Below are 16,746 nucleotides of genomic sequence, written 5' to 3' on the forward strand. Positions count from 1 at the left end.
TCAGAAACCCACGGCGTCACCGTGTAGCAGCGCGTCAAACTGTGACGCTCCTCCACGTTCACAGAGAACACTTTGATAACCTTGTGAACCACGTTGTTAGATTTTGGAAAAACATTGTGGTTGAGCTCAAAATAACTACGTAAACCAAGTACAACACCATAAGTACGAAAACATGTAACTTCCAAATACGTTTGGCACACAAACACTGGTCTCCTGGTTGAAAGTCCTGTGTTAGTCTGACCCATCCACCTCTGCCCTGTGTGGGTTTATTCAGTCTTCATACCACTTCATCAGACTCCCGGAGCATTTCCTCTGAGCGTCTGATAATAACGCCGATGGGTTTACATTGTAGGTACCTGAAAGTCTCTCATACGGGTGTGAAGAGGTTAGCGTAGATGCTTAATTAGCATCAGTTATATCAGAACTGGAGAGAATTTCTCTATTGAAAGAAGAGCAAAGAACGACACTGAAGTTAGTTTTTTCCTCACTTTTGCCAACTCGCTTCAGCAGAAGTTTGATTGACAGATGGTTCATCCAATGACCTGCTAAGTATTTATGTTTTCAAACGACGGCTTCTCAGATAGTTCTGTGTAATAAACCGTCTGATGCGTCAGGTTAATAAAGTACGACTGCATCTGTGGAAAAAAGTTCTATGAAGATTTTTGCACTCTGAAGCTAAAAAACAGCCTCAAATAATGTCATGTGATTCATCGTCGGTTAAAGTTTGAAAATGCAAAAAAATACCTGGAGATGTGGAGGTAGCATAGTAGAAATATAAAATACCACAAGACAGTTCAACCAGATACATGGAGCAAAGAGGAAACAATAAGGTATCTATTACAACGTTGTGAACGTTGACATGTCTTGTTTCCGTTGTTGCAGGTTTGAATGTGACGATGTTGTGACGTTAGAACTGTACCTGCATGTTATAAACCATCACCGGCATGGAGTCTAACGCGGTCTGTCCCTGCAGCGGTCACCTGTCCCCCCACCATGCGGTACGGCACCTGCGTGTCGTCCTGCCAGCGCCGTTGCTCCGCCCTCTCCGTCCCGCAGCACTGCGGGGAGGAGTGTGAGGAGGGCTGCGTCTGCCCGCCGGAGTCCTTCTTCAACCATCGAACACACACCTGTGTGCACAGGTGAGGCCGTCTCTGAACAAAGATGAATCCCTTTTACTTCTGTGCACAAAGTAGCAACACAAGCAGAGAGACGGAAATCATACGTACTTTTCTATAACATTCAATCAATTTTCTTTTACTGTGTTTTTGAGTTTTAACGGAGGCAGCAGAGAATCGGTGTCCTTGTTCCAGCTCCATCCGTTAAAGGGCGAACTCCACCAAACGAATCCTCTCAAAGTGATATTTGTATCTGCTCTGAAGCTTCAGGTCAGCCTTTAAGTGTAAAGCCTTGTATCTGCCCTGCAGACGTCTCAGAGCCAGAGGACCTCGGTAATTGTGCTCGCTCTCTTTTCAGCTCGCTCTGAAGATATGCAGCTTAATTCCTCTTAAATGTCCCAGTGTTTTTCTTCTTTTACATCCTAGTGCGGCGCAGTGCCTTACTTACTATGCGATAGGGTTACAATTGAGGAATTCACCGTGAAACCCCCCTTTCATTCCGTGCTCGGGGCCGGGGACGACACAGATATCTGATAACCAGTGAGAAAGTAGCACAGAGGCCGATGTGTGGCGCTGGCCTGTGTGTTAAAAGGCCTCCGCTTAACACAGTTCACCACCACGTAGATCCACTGTTGTTTTCTGATGCTTTTTATAAATGATTGTCCAAACGTTTGTTGTGGATTTGACACTTTGAGCACTGATTTCACCTCCTAAAGCCTTCTCCTCCGTCCTCTATCTGCTTATTTCTAATGCTCTGTTTAAGGTAACACAAAGCCGTCTTTAACATAAGGCTTCACACGATCATTTCTTTCGGTAACCGGTGTAGCATTAAAGCATGGTGGAATTACAAGCTAGCTAAGGAGCCAACTGTCTGTAAGTTAGCTAACTAGCTTGTTAATTCCACCATGCTGTAATGCTACAGAAAAATGATCAGAACAAAGTTGTCACTCATCTGGTGACAGCAATGTGCTCGAGAGTGTGGATGTAGCATTGAGTTGTTAAATGTTACTCATTTGCTCTCTACGCTTCGTAACGTTACGACTCAGCGGCTCGGTTTATTCGTTAACGTAAAGCTTCACCTCGTTTTATTCGTTAACGTAAAGCTTCACCTCGTTTTATTCGTTAACGTAAAGCTTCACCTCGTTTTATTCGTTAACGTAAAGCTTCACCTCGTTTTATTCGTCAACGTAAAGCTTCACCTCGTTTTATTCGTTAACGTAAAGCTTCACCTCGGTTTAGTCGTTAACGTAAAGCTTCACTTCGGTTTAGTCGTTAACGTAAAGCTTCACTTCGGTTTAGTTTATAGGGAAGTTAGCCCGCTACACCGGTACACATAAAGATGTCCGCCGCTCTGACTGCTGTTACACAATAACAAACTGAGCAGAGTCTGGTTTACATCACCCACAGCCTGATCTGTTTTTCTCTCACATAATTACGTCGGGGATCTCGTGTGTGCTTTGCTCTCGTTACAGGAGCGAGTGTCCCTGCAGTTTCCTCGGAGCCGATTACGAACCAGGAGATGTGATCATGGCGTCGGCAGGTGTTCAGTAAGCTCCTCCCCTCCGTCTCTGTCTACCTACATCTGAAAAGGACAATTTCAACAATAATGTAATGTTAATTTAGGATGATGATTAATAAACACTTCTTACTGACTTCAGAGAAAACAACTGGACGCTGTAGTTTAGTTGGTTGAGACGATCATTATTTTGTGGACCAGAACGCTGCAATCAGGACGGAGACAAAACCGTCTGAAGGCTTTCACACACCGAGGGCTTCACCAATAAACAACACCAAAATGCGGAATACTCGGCTGCAAACATTTTGCATCAAAACTATTCATACTGCCGGTAATGACAAATTTGCGTCAGTTGCAACACGACAGTTTCAAAAAAGGACCCTGGTGTGTAACGGCCTTAAATAAACACATTACTCATGTTAGAAAATCTGACTCTGAACTATATAGAACTCAATTAAGACCGTGAAATCATAACTCGATGAAGCATCCTCAGCATAACTAGAGTCACAACCACAGACTGTATACAATAAGCGGACGTAGTCGTCGTGAACGTCTATTAACTGGACTGACGATACAAAACCAATACTAATATACAGTGTTGCTGTTCTGCTAGTAACTGGGGAAACGTTCCATCATAAGTGTCTAGAGAGAAAGAATAATGTGATAAAAATATGAAAAAACACTAAGAATGAAAACAAGAAATGAACAGAAACTGCAATCACACTGGATCAATTTATCGATCCATTAACCTTCATCATGTAGCATCCTCATCTTCGTCCTGTCCTCTCTGTGTTCCCTTACAGACTCTGTCTGAACGGTAAACTGGTGTCCCAAACACCAGACAGCGGTAAGTCTCTTAAATCAAACACGTTCACTCCAGTTAAGCGGACATTGAGACAGCAGACGTCACACTAATGTGTATTATTCACTAACGATTATAACATCGGTGCTTTCTTCATCTGTGTCGCTCAATCACAGGTGACACATTTCTCACTCACTATTGCATCTTATATGAAAAGGTGGGACGGTCCGCCTTAAAGGGACAGTTCACCCCAAAATCAAAACCACACATTCTTCCTCTTCCCTGTTGTTTATCAGTCCAGATGGTTTAGTTGTGAGTTGCGGAGTGTTGGAGGTATCAGCTGTAGAGACGTCTGCCTCTCTGGTTACATTCAAATACAGTTCCTTCAATGTCGGGTCACAGGACTTGTTAATCTGAGGTGAAACCTTTTCTTCACACTGAACTTGGAAAACATAATTCTGTTTTCCATACGAGTGGAACAAGCTCCAAGAATAAATATATATGACGTTACATTCTTTTTCATTTCACCCTGAACATTTGAAAAGGCTGTACTTCTGTATTTACAATCAGACTTTAGATGCTTTTCATAATTGTGATGCATGTGAATTATCTGTGCGTCTCTGCACAAACGAGATCTCAATGAGACTTCCCGTTTAAATAAAGGGTTGAATAAGATAAATAAGTTGTGTCACATCTTCCCTCTCTCTTGACATCACGACTGAGCACAATCACAGCCGCGGGAGCTTCTTATGAACTCGTCTTACCTGCGATTCTTCTTCTCCTCTCACAGACATGTTGTGTCCGGCTGGTCAGCTCTACCAGAACTGCTCAGAGGGGGACGATGGCGTCCTGTCGGGGAGGGGCGTGGCCTGCGAGCGCACCTGCGAATCCTTCCTGCTCAACCTCACCTGCTCGTCACATGAGCCCTGCGTGGCCGGATGCACCTGCCCTCCTGGGTGAGTGACGATTCACTTCAAATGTTTTTAAGACTTCTTGTTTCTAAAGCAAAAAAATGAATTGGTCTTCTTTGCATAATCCCGAGACATGTTAATGGTGTTTTATTTGTGACAGTCACGTGATCACGCTCGCCAAGTTACAAAAATTCTGATGTGCACGACCGCGCACCTAAAACTACTACTACCGTGTTCCACTGTGCACACGCCGCTGTGATCATCCTGCTACATGGATTCCAATGGGAACGTGCTCCCATTCTATTTCTATGGGTTGGTCAGAAGAATCTGTTGAGATTCAAATAAATAAAATAGGAACTTCTGTTGAGTTTTGGTAATAAAACTCAACCCGATCCTCAATGCCTTGTGAGGCAGTGGGATTTGTTTTTGCGGCGATGTTGATAATGAGTCTTTGAGTCTTTGATGCTCGGTAGGAGACAGAAGTCCTCCCAACCAGCCGATGACAGACATCACGGAGTAGATTACGGTCATCTGATCCCCGTAATCCCTTTTGCCTGTCGCCCCCTGAAAGGTGGGTTAAGTGGTTTCACTCTGTGACATCAACCGAGAGTCATCCTCATTACAGAATGCACACACAGGAGTTAGCATCAGAGCTTAGGTAGATGATGGTAGCTGACAACAGAGGCTCTATGTCCTGCAACACATGGTCAGTCATACAGAAGAAGGAGAAGAAGAAGAAGAAGAAGGAGAAGAAGGAGAAGGATACCACAAATAATACTCAAGTGGTAAAGTGTAATGAATAATGGAGAACACAAAATTAAAAAGTAAAAGATCAGAATGTTAATCATCACACAGCTGAACATACATTTGACGATAGAATGTGCATATAGATCCCGTAGAATAATCAGTGATCCCTGTTGAAAAGGTTTATTTGGTAACACCGGTAACCAAAGTCCCAACAAAAGATAAAACATGTGAAGTTAAAAAAATGTAACTGGAAGCTATCACACTTTGAGAAGGAAACCCGGAGTTTTGTGATTAAAGAATTTGTGACATAATGTGTACTCAGTGGGGCAATATTTTGCTGTTAAATATCTTTCAATCTTTACAATATATTTATTGCTTTTTAACCTTAAAGTAAACAACCACTTATATAATGTAAGATAAAAAAAGTATAAAAGAAACGTATGCAAGTTAAGTTTATTCAAAAAGATAAGATTTAACCTTTTAGCCAGTAGCTCAAGGATGAGTTTAATTATGTTTTTGTGGGTTTAACCAAAAGTGAAACACCAACAAAATAAAAGAAGTATTTTGATTTAGGGCCAGTTGAGCAGCGTACAAAATGCTGATTTCCTTCTAGAACTCAAAGTGTTAAAGTATGAAGGTGAATAATCGTTTTATGAAGTCAAATAAACTCCACACAAGTGAAACTTTACACCTTTATTAACCCACATTTCTCAGTCGTGGTCTATGAAAAGCATCAGTGTGTGTTTTAACAGTGACACACAGAAAAGGTTAGACCTCTGACCTCACGCTGGGATTCATTTATTCCTTTGAGAAGACGACCTTTATCACGTCGGTCATGTTCAGCCACAGGAACCTGATCGTTTGTGAGCTGATTCTGGGTCAATATGGACACAAAGAGATCTCATTCAGCTCCCTGATGACGGCTGTATTAATAAGTGCAGCGACGGGTCAACGGTTTGAAGGTTCGGCACGAGTCTGATATTTATAACTTGTTTTTGAGAGTTATGACGTGTTGTTTCTGACAGTGTGTAAATCGACAGCATTGTGTGGATGGAACTGAATGAAGTTGATTATGGTATCTGATGTCGGGAGCAATGCTCGGCGTGAAGCTCAGCTTACACTCCGTCGTGGAGCCGACGGAGCTCCAGAACATGACGTCATCACGGCCGTCATGTGGTCGTGCGCTGAGTCGTGCTGCTCAGAAATCTTCTGTGACTCGGCACAAATAGTTCACTGATTAAAGCACTTTTAAAAGGTCTGGGGATTACACGCAGAAGCTCAATTTGTTTTTAGATGCTTTAGAAGCAGGAAGTCTTAAAAATCTACATTTGAGTAAATATTTTGCAACCAAATTTAAAAGGGCTTTTATAAAGGTAATAAAGTAGCCCATGAATATGAGATTACAGATAATTACAATCCCTCCTCGTCATAGTGGAGCTCAGTTGATGGCTTGTTGCCGGTTACACAGTTCAGACAGCAGATGATAAGCAGGTGTTCCCTCAGTAATAGTACATTGATTTAGATGATTATCAGGAAAAACATGAAGAAAAACAGAACTCAAAGTCAACTGTAAGGTTTTCATCTGCAGCAGGACTTAAAACCTCGAATGGGAAATAATTAGCTGAGGTGCAGACAGAAGAAGCCATTGTGTTTTCAGCCACAATGGCACACTTTGTTTATGATCAAAATGTAGACCATTCATTCCTCGTTCTGTGACAATTAGTCCGGCTGAACTCATATGAACCTGGACTCTCAGGTGCAGCACGGGACCATCAGCGTACCAGAACCTGGTTTAGGTTACAGTACACAACCGTAGAAACCCGGCTGCCCGGCGTAGACCATCGCGGAGAGGTTTGGAGGTGTTATGAACTAACATGATGACGTCGTTCACAAACGACTGGGAGGGGAGATGACGGTCACATGACTCATCTGTGAACGGTTGACTGGAAGAACATTTTTGGGGATTTGAGGGTTGTTCCTCAGTATAATTAATTCAATATCACTTCTTAATTTCACTGCTACGATTTCAAAAATAAATGTGTGAGGAACCTTCAGGCAAACCTAAACTGAGGACATAAATCAGGAAACTTGTAGGTTCCTGTTTTAGACTGTTATCATTTTTTTTCTACACTTTATCACGTTGAATAAATATATCAATATATAATCATATGAAATATCTTCATACAATGCCAGCTGAATGTCCTGATTTGTGTCTGTTTTTGAAATCAACGTACATGTTCTTAATCCACCAAATGACACTTTGATAAGTCCCGCCCCTCTAACGCAGACTGGCCAATCGTAGCTTCACCCATAGACTGTATATAAGAAGTGGACGTAGTCATGGTGACGCCATGTTGTTGTTTTTTGCAACCAGTAAACAGAAGTTATCATATAGGAGTGACGTAGAGACGCCGTATATACGTCTCTGGTAGAGACCTGTCAATCACAGTAAGCCCCGCCCTAAAGCATCCCCTGCTTTATGGTCTGTGTGACTCTAAATGGACCATAATGTACTAAATGAACATCATGCTGTATTGAAGAATACTTGAAACTAGAGATTGAGACATAAACTCATGTTTACAATGTTTACTGAGGGAATAAATCAAGAGAGAAGTAGAGTCATTTTCTATAGACTTCTATACAACCAGAGGAGTCGCCCCCTGGTGGACATTAGAGAGAATGCAGCTTTAACACATGAAGCATCGACTTCACTCTTCAGAACCGGAGGTTGCCGTCTGGCTTCACTTCTGTACTACTCAAGATAATTACGTGTGATTTAGTAGTTTTGAAAAAAGGCAGAAGATCGACAAACACTGAAGGTTATTGAAAGCGTGTGACGGTTCGTGCTTTCGTTATCTGGTTTATTTAAAGCTGTGATCTTCAGTGGCCGTGCAGAACCCCGGATGCATCACACACTGCGCCGTCTCGCTCGCCTGTTGCCGCTCTATGCAGCTACGTCTTCGACCGCCACTTTTTAACCTCGTCCAATTGCAAATCAGGGCCGTGTTTACGAGGATGTATTCATAATGTGCACGTGGGTTTCGGGAGAATGAACGATTGCAGAATCTTTGATCAGAGTCATCGATACGGCAGCTTGGCGGTGGCACAAAGGAAGCTGTTGACACGGTTTCATCTGGGGAGTAACTCTACTCGGGTGAAGCTGAGGTTTGTGGCGGGACCATTCAGCATGTCGCTTCATTGTCCGCGGCCTCGCCAGTGGATGTAGCTCAACTCTGGATATTACAAGATACTTATCAGCCTCGTCCCGCGGAGTGGAAAGCAAATGGAGGCGTCCCAGACAAAGAGCGTTTCTCTCTCTATCGCTGAGAATCCTAATTGTCTGGTTTTCTCATGTAGCTAACGAGTGTTACCGCTTTTCATCCACGGGTCGCCTGACGCTCTCCCTCCTCTCTGCTTTGGCTCTGCCTCTGAGGACGGTCCTCATCATCCAACACAGGAGCCCCAAACCATGCCTGTGTTGTATAGAAACTACCATTTAGACTGCACTGGTTTAGGAGGCTCCTTCATTGGCCCCATTGATGATTTCACTCAACAGTTCAATCAGCTGATTCTTACTCTGATTGGCTTCACATCTACTGCTCGTCTTTGGTTCATTCACGAGGAGTTTGTCTGAATTCCAGGACGTCCTCGTGCCGTTGTCTCATATGAACTCGGGTCAGCGGTTTCTCTGTCACTCAGCAGCAGATTGTCCCCGTCAGACGCGTTCTCACCGACTGGAGACTCTGTTTGGTTTAGTTGAGGGGTGTTGGTGTTGGTGTTGGTAGAGCGTGCAGGAGGAAGGACAATCAAGGGTTCAAGGGTCCTTTATTGTCACTATGCAACACAGGGATGCACAAAGGAATTCAGTTTGTCACACAAACACATGACAAACAAAACAATAGGTTTTTAATTTGCATCACAATGAATGTAAACAGCAGCAACAAAAACAAATCTCTGGTCAGATAATACAGTACGTCCGACATCTTCACTTTAAGAACTCAACATGAGGAGAACATTGTCCATCAACTGACTGTTTGAGCACAAATCATCACGACGTGAACACGGAGTCCTGATCTCTGTGCTGCTGTCCGCCCGTCAAGTGCAGCTCGATCCTGGACCACGATGGATCCAGGACCACGATGGATCCTGGACCACGATGGATCCTGGACCACGATGGATCCAGGACCACGATGGATCCAGGCCCACGATGGATCCTGGACCACGATGGATCCAGGACCACGATGGATCCAGGACCACGATGGATCCAGGACCACGATGATGTGGACTACACCGCGGTCACGTTCCTTGAATTTCTTCAAAAACTGAGTTTCTCCACGAAGATTTACACGAAAGCACCGCCAGAGGTGTGCTCACACATTATTGGGATCACGTCATTCAGCATGAAAGAAAGCGACTCCAGGACAACAAGCTTATTATAAGTCACTATCAAGTGATAATCGTTTGCTTTCAGTGAAGTGAACAAATATCATTACATCTCTGCAAGAACAACACGAAACTCTGCAAAACGGGTCACAGCTGAACATGAGAGCTCAAATTTGACACAACTTTGAAATGATGAACATCAGAATGACGACGAAAACAAACACTTTAAAGACTCATCTGAGTGACAGTATAGATAACACCTGAAACAGCTGTCGCTGCAGCTGGATGCAACGCGTCGTTGTTTGAGTCAATGTAGTCTGAAGAGTGAGTTTTTTGTGATGTTAAGCATTATGAATGTTTATAAGTGCTTATAACTATAATTATACGCAGATTATAACGATTTATAGGTTTGTCTAAAATGCATGATAGAAATGGACGTCATGGAAAGTATTCCTGAAGCTTCTGAATGTTCTAGAAGGACCGAGTGGACCCTGAGTAGAGAAGCTGTCATTACAGCTCAGACCAGTTTAAAGTAAATGACAGAGATTTTGTTGTTCTTGTAACCGTGGTGATATATTTATAAACCATCGTTCTCAATGGATGAACCAAACCAACTGAAGTCGGCCTCTTGCTGCTGGATGTTTGAACAGGAAACATGAAGATTAAAGGTCCACAGTTGCAGGATTAAACCAAGAACACAGCCCCAGAACTCAGGCCACTACATCTCATCAGTAGACACGCAGCAAAGGTGTTTTATCTTTAACAGTTGTCATGTTTGCCTGCAGCTTGCTGAAACATGGAGACGAGTGCTTTGAACCTGCATCCTGCCCCTGCCTGTGGAAGGGAAAGGAGTATTACCCCGGAGACCGAGTCTCCTCCCCCTGCCACCAGTGGTACGTTCATGCATTTATTAAGCTGCATATACAATCACGTTTGTTTGTTAAAACACACAATATTTTCCTTCCCTCAGTAGGTCTTCATCCAATTTTTCTCTCCAGATTGATTTTGGAAAGACTGGACAGAACAAAAAAAAATATGTTTTTTGCAAATTGTATTTGAAATGTGATTCCGGATCGGATTTCTGATGCTCTGGTCGCTCAAATAGGATTTCAAAGTGTGGAAGTGTTCAGCAGAATCCACGCTGCTACGAGCAGAGCGCTGTGGAGGACGACATGATGGGGAACAGACCTCTCTTTTCCAATTCAAGTCTATGGGAAAAAGTATTTTTGGGCCCCATGGCATCATGTGATGAACCAGGAAGTTGTAATTTGTGTAAGATTTGCCAAGAAGCCCGGCGTTCTTCCTCTTCCTTTTCTAAAATACTTCTTTCACATTCACTCTGCTTTTCCCTTCTCGCTTTTGCCCCCCGAGACTTCACAGCGCGATTGACGCCGGTGACGCCGGAGTCACCGGAGTCACCGGCGTCACCGGAGTCACCGGAGTCACCGGTGTCACCGGAGTCACCGGAGTCACCGGAGTCACCGGAGTCACCGGCGTCACCGGAGTCACCGGAGTCACCGGCGTCACCGGAGTCACCGCACATTCAGATCAGTTGCTGATGCCTGGACACAAATCCTGAATCTGATCACTTGCAGATGGCAGTGCGGACGCTTAAAGATCTGATTTGAAAAACAAATCGTATTTGCCTTTGTCATGCCACACAAATTTGTACCCCCCCCCCCAAATCATTCGCCAACAATATCTGTCATTGGGTGGTCCGAGGCCCCTTAATGGACCCATTCAGCCCCTCCAAACCCTCGACAGCAAAACTTTGGGGGGTCTCTGAAATCACTCATTGCCACTGGGTATTCTACACTCTGTCCATTAGAATCAAGACAAATCTCCAACAACGATGCTAATTCTTTCAAAGTCAGATTTTGCCTGAAAGTCTGAGATTGTGGCCACCTGATATCCATAACTCTCAGGACAGGACAATCCATCACGGGACAGAAGACAGAGCGGCCCTTGTGCGACTCTCTGCTTCAGACTGTTCATCGCTGGTGAAAAGAAATCGCTCTCCCAGCGATCTGTCGCTTCTTCTTCACGCCGCAGCCGTGGGACGAAGACTAATAGCGCAAATTCAGCCTTCGACAATTCACCGGCGGCTTTTCTTCACCGCAGTAAAAAACCCGAGGCTCTCGACAAAAGGAGGGGCCATTACAGACGCCAACACAAAGATGTCCTCGCACTCAGTGGGAACAAGTTGCTGCTGAATGACTGACGCTCTGCTGTCTTTGTAGTGTTTGCCAGCACGGGACGTTCCAGTGTGCGTTCCGTCCGTGTCCGTCCATGTGCATGGCCTACGGCGACCGCCACTACAGGACGTTTGACGGGCTGCTGTTTGACTACGTCGGTGCATGTAAAGTCTATCTGGTGAAGGTACTGACCGTGTTCATTTAAGAGACAGAACCCGTGACATATTCATCTGCACTGTTTCTCTTATGTGGGGGCTGGGATTTCTCAGTTGTTGTTGAAAAATACTCAACACTAAAGTTAATCACTCCAGTAATCAGCGTCTGCTGTGACTTTGGCAGTTTCAAAGATGAAGTAAAAAATAAAAAGAATCCCATTTCCCCTGTTTATTGACAGTATTGTGGAGCTTTGTTGTCCAAATTAACTGCAACATCACCGTCAAATCATTCCGATCATTTTTTATCAAGCATCGAGGAAACTTGAGTTTGTGCAGTAAAGAAATAAGCGACGAAGAACGTAGAAAAAGAATAAATCCAAATAGGGCAGAAAGAAAAGGCCAAACAGAAGTTTGCGTATCTGATATTAAGTTTAACGTGACTGTGCTTCCTCTCCTCCACAGAGCAGCGACGATGTGATGCTCAGCGTAACGGCCGAGAACGTCGACTGTTTCGACAGCGGAGTCATCTGCAGGAAATCTCTGCTGATCAGCATCGGCAGGTCCTTCGTAGCGTTCGATGAAGACTCTGGGGCACCGGTGAGAGACGCGCTCTGTTTGTAGTTCATGAGAACGACGCAGGCTGTCGCAGTAAAAAGAAGCTTAGTTTCTAAAGTATGTGCGTCTGAATGATGTGGATGTTTCGTTGCTGCGCCTTGAAGTGGATGATTTGTTTGCTCGTCGTATTGAAGTCAACTCAGGAATCACATCTTTGAGAAACGACTCGTGTTTCTCGCAGAACCCCTCGAGCGTGATCGACAGGAAGCAGAGGATGTTCATCTGGCCGGCCGGATACTTCACAGTGGTTCATTTCCCCGATGAAGACGTCACCGTCCTCTGGGACCGCAAGACCACCGTCCACATCCAGGTCGGACCTCGCTGGCAGGTACGGGACTAACTTTAAAATGTACTCATCTAAAGTACATCTAAAGTACATCTAAAGTACATCTAAAGTACATCTAAAGTACATCTAAAGTTACCTTCAGCTAACTGAGCAAACTCCACCACCGATGAAGACAGTGTGACATGAGCGAAAGCTAAGAAGGTGGACTTTGAGTTGAGATCGCTTTGTTAAAGTTACTGTGAGGAACTTCTCTCTGGTCCTGCTGCAGTAAAATGAGAGGTTTCTAAAGAGACTCTGGTGCTCAGGATCACTACCACTTTAGTCCACAGGGGGCGCCAGAATCAACACAACATTAAAGTTCCTCAAAGAAGCTTTACATATTTGAGTGTATGTTGGCTGTCAGAGAAAACCGGAACATTTTAGTCACATTCATCAAACATCAAAGGTAACGCGTGACCTGTTCAGCAGCAGAGCGCTAAGTGCTGCCGTCGGTGGTCAGAGGCTGTATTGCAGCAACACTTCAGTAGCAGTGTGACGAGGATAACAGACGGGGCGGTTCTACCTTTTTCAGCATAGGATGCTGTTGAGTGGACATCATTGTATAAATGAGATCCAGTTACAGAGAGATGTTGGTGATGTGTTCAGGGGAAGCTCAGTGGGCTGTGCGGGAACTTTGACACGAAGACGGTGAACGAGATGCGGACGCCCGACAACATGGACTCCCCGACGCCACAGGAGTTTGGAAACAGCTGGACGGCAGCAGAGGTGAGTGAGACGTCATCAAGCTTTCATTTACTGTAGCTTTAGAGTTGGTTGTTTTATATCCGCTTTTTACTTGTAGAGCAGTATTTTTACACTGTAGTATTAGTACTTTTAGTAAGTAAAGAAAGGATCAGAATACTTCTTCCACCTCTGCTTTACTGCTTTACCTCTAGTAAGAAGTTGTAATCAACCCCAGCTGTGTGTGCATGTGCGTGTGTGTGCGTGTGTGTGCGTGTGCGTGTGTGTGTGTGTGTGCGTGTTCAGTGTGTGAACAGTCCAGACATCAGACACCCCTGCAGCCTCAGTCCGCTCAGAGAGCCGTTTGCAAAGCGTCAGTGTGGCGTCCTGCTCAGCGAGGTCTTCCAGGCCTGCCACCCGGTGGTGAGTACCAGAACTACAGCTGCTGCTTCTGATGATCTGATCCTCGTAAGATATCTGACTGTGTTTGTTACTGTGAACATATAAGACAGATCACTCAATATAACGAACAAATATGATGAAAATATAATTTATGATAAAATACACATATATATATATATATATACGTGATTATTTATTTATTTTAAATATGCATAATGAATAAATACAAAATGTAATATTTGTATCTATTAGAGTTTTACATTTACCAAGCGTGATAAGTGTTTGATACTGAAAAGATTGGATTTACATTTTTGAACTACTTTTATTCTCAATCATTTCCTAACTACACAAATATTCATGAAACATATAATATATATATAATAAAATATAAATATATATGTATAAAATATATATTGTTTGATATTTATTCATTATTAAGTTGTCTAAATATGAGGTACATGTTCTTTAACTACTTTTATTCTCGCGTGCTCAGGTGGACGTCACCTGGTTCTACATGAACTGCCTCGCCGACACGTGCGCCTGCAGCCGAGGAGGCGACTGCGAGTGTTTCTGCAGCAGCGTGGCGGCGTACGCCCAGCGCTGCTGCCACGAGGCCGTTCCTGTGGACTGGCGCTCGCCGTCTCTGTGCCGTGAGTCAGAGCGCTTTACTTCACTTCAACCTGTTTCAAGTCATCATGTACAGCTAGAGCAGATGTCCTTCAACAACAAACATTATTCTGATTCTATTCATGACTGAAACAGCTCTTTATTAAACACTATCATAATATATAATTATACATGATATGCCTCATTAACAACAGGAACCTGTTTTTCTTATGAAGCACTTTTTAACATATATAACTGTTGTTATTATTGTTATTAACTCTCTCTGTGCTTCTCTCTGCAGCGTATGATTGTGAATTCTACAACAAAGGTACGATCAACAATCTCTGCTGATCTATAAGATAATGGACCAAATACAGCACGCACACACACACGCACACACACACACACACACGCACGCACGCACGCACGCACGCACGCACGCACACACACACACACGCACACACACACACGCACACACGCACGCACGCACGCACGCACGCACGCACGCACGCACGCACGCATGCGCACGCACGCACACACACAGTCACATTTACAAGGTTGCTTCTATAAGTGACATGTAAAACACTTTCCACACAGACAGAACTGGAGGGATATTTGGTCGCTCGTTTCAGGATTACTGAGATTTAAACAATAATTCTACAGTTTTGGGGTTTTTTTGCCCGTTTTTGCTCCTTCACCCTCTGAGAGCCGGAGGTCCACATCACTGTCTGTAAGAGGCTGTAGAGCTCAGCCTTGAAGCTGGAGTGAAGACACTGGTATCATATGAACTACATGCCCTGATGAATCTTCAATGTTAGGCGAAAGTTTGACAGACCTGGTATAATGAGTCCCACGAGTCTCCTCTTCACAGACATGCCATCATCTACTTCCATCAGAATGTTCTACGTCCTCTGACACAATCGATTTGAATTAAAGTTGCTACAGGGAACTTCTATTTTGTGTTTTCGTGCTCCCTGTGGACTAAAGTGGTCGTGTTTCACCAGACTGCCTTTAGAAAACCCCTCATGTTACTGCAGCAGGTCTGACAGTCTGCCCCTCTCAGTCCTGGTTCTGGTTCTCACGTGCCCCCCTTCCCTCCAGCTCCCGCTAAAGATCCCCCCTTAAAAACACTAAACAGGTTTGTTTGTTTGCGGCGATTGTTCTGTGTGTAGGATCCAGTGTGTACTCGGATCTGGTGCCATCTAGCGCTGCGGTAGTTGGATCTTAGAGGTGAATTATAGTCTGTGGGTCTCTCTGGGTTCACTGGATGTACTTTTGCTTCTACTCCGGTTTTAAACTTCACTTCCGTGCTGCTGGAAAAATCCATCCAAAAGGGTTTGCAAGATGTCGCTGTGAAGTGAAGGAAGTGGGTCTGAAACGGCGTGAATGCTAACGTGGCCTCCTGTCTGCAGTTCTGGGCAAAGGCCCCTTCAGGCTGATCACCTTCAGGGATCGGACGACGCTGTTGGCGGCCAGCGGGTCCAGTGGCTCCGTGTTCCTGCAGCGCGGCAACTTCAGCACCGCCGCCGCCGCCGGAGTCCTCCTGCAGTTCATGATGACGCCGGGCCTCAGCCAAGCCCGACCGCACGGTGAGCTACTTCTATTCAGACATACCTGAATATTCCTCTCCAGCCACCAAGTGTCCTAAAGCGAGGCACACATGGCGAAGCTTTGAATGATTCTCGTGTTTCTTCACCTCGGTCTCTGCTTCTTCCTCCTGCTGGTGTACAGATGAATCTTTTTTCTCTCCACAGACACATCGCGGGTTTCCTTCGAGGCAGCCGACAGACCAAACTACTTCCTGTCCGCGAGCCCCGGCGGCCAGGTGAGGCTGGCCAAATGGGAGGAGAGCGATGCATTCTGGGACGGGGCCACGTTCGTCCTCCACAGGAACACATGGACCGCCGGCTACGACTCGCTGGAGTCTCACGCCAAACCGGGCTTCTTCCTGCACGCCACGCCGGTCCGCCTCCACCTGCTGAAGTACAGACACGCCGACAGCTTCCGCAAGGCCACGCTGTTCAGACTGACAGGTCAGCGGCGCTGAAACGCCCAACGGGCAGCGAACGCATCACACAAACCGCGATTGATGACTAAAAATAACGGATTTGATTTTAATATTTTTGAAAACATTCAGTGATTCGCAGTGTTTTATAGCCTCCGTAGAAAATGTCCACTCTAATAAAGAGAAAACTATGACACAATATGAAATATTAATAAACAAAACAAAACAATGTATAAATATTTGATCCGGCATCTTTAAAGGAGATTTCCGTTTCATGAAAACGGGATC

At 44.6% G+C, this 16,746-nt stretch overlaps 1 protein-coding gene across 1 annotated transcript in view; it reads left to right on the top strand.

Moving 5' to 3' along the window:
- Window positions 1-16,746, top strand: part of otog (otogelin) — a gene marked incomplete at both ends in the record, with an annotated part of 58,309 nt that overhangs the window by 20,594 nt on the left and 20,969 nt on the right. The window contains 14 exons of the mRNA XM_079291941.1: window positions 974-1,139; window positions 2,588-2,662; window positions 3,435-3,478; window positions 4,224-4,389; window positions 10,260-10,367; window positions 11,715-11,853; window positions 12,287-12,421; window positions 12,621-12,767; window positions 13,371-13,490; window positions 13,752-13,868; window positions 14,341-14,497; window positions 14,755-14,781; window positions 15,866-16,042; window positions 16,208-16,486. Of these exons, the coding sequence (XP_079148067.1) occupies window positions 974-1,139; window positions 2,588-2,662; window positions 3,435-3,478; window positions 4,224-4,389; window positions 10,260-10,367; window positions 11,715-11,853; window positions 12,287-12,421; window positions 12,621-12,767; window positions 13,371-13,490; window positions 13,752-13,868; window positions 14,341-14,497; window positions 14,755-14,781; window positions 15,866-16,042; window positions 16,208-16,486 (1,857 nt within the window). The remainder of the gene's footprint in view (window positions 1-973; window positions 1,140-2,587; window positions 2,663-3,434; window positions 3,479-4,223; window positions 4,390-10,259; window positions 10,368-11,714; window positions 11,854-12,286; window positions 12,422-12,620; window positions 12,768-13,370; window positions 13,491-13,751; window positions 13,869-14,340; window positions 14,498-14,754; window positions 14,782-15,865; window positions 16,043-16,207; window positions 16,487-16,746) is intronic.

This window comes from Melanostigma gelatinosum (assembly GCF_949748355.1).
Source record: "Melanostigma gelatinosum genome assembly, chromosome: 2".
Lineage (NCBI taxonomy): Eukaryota > Metazoa > Chordata > Actinopteri > Perciformes > Zoarcidae > Melanostigma > Melanostigma gelatinosum.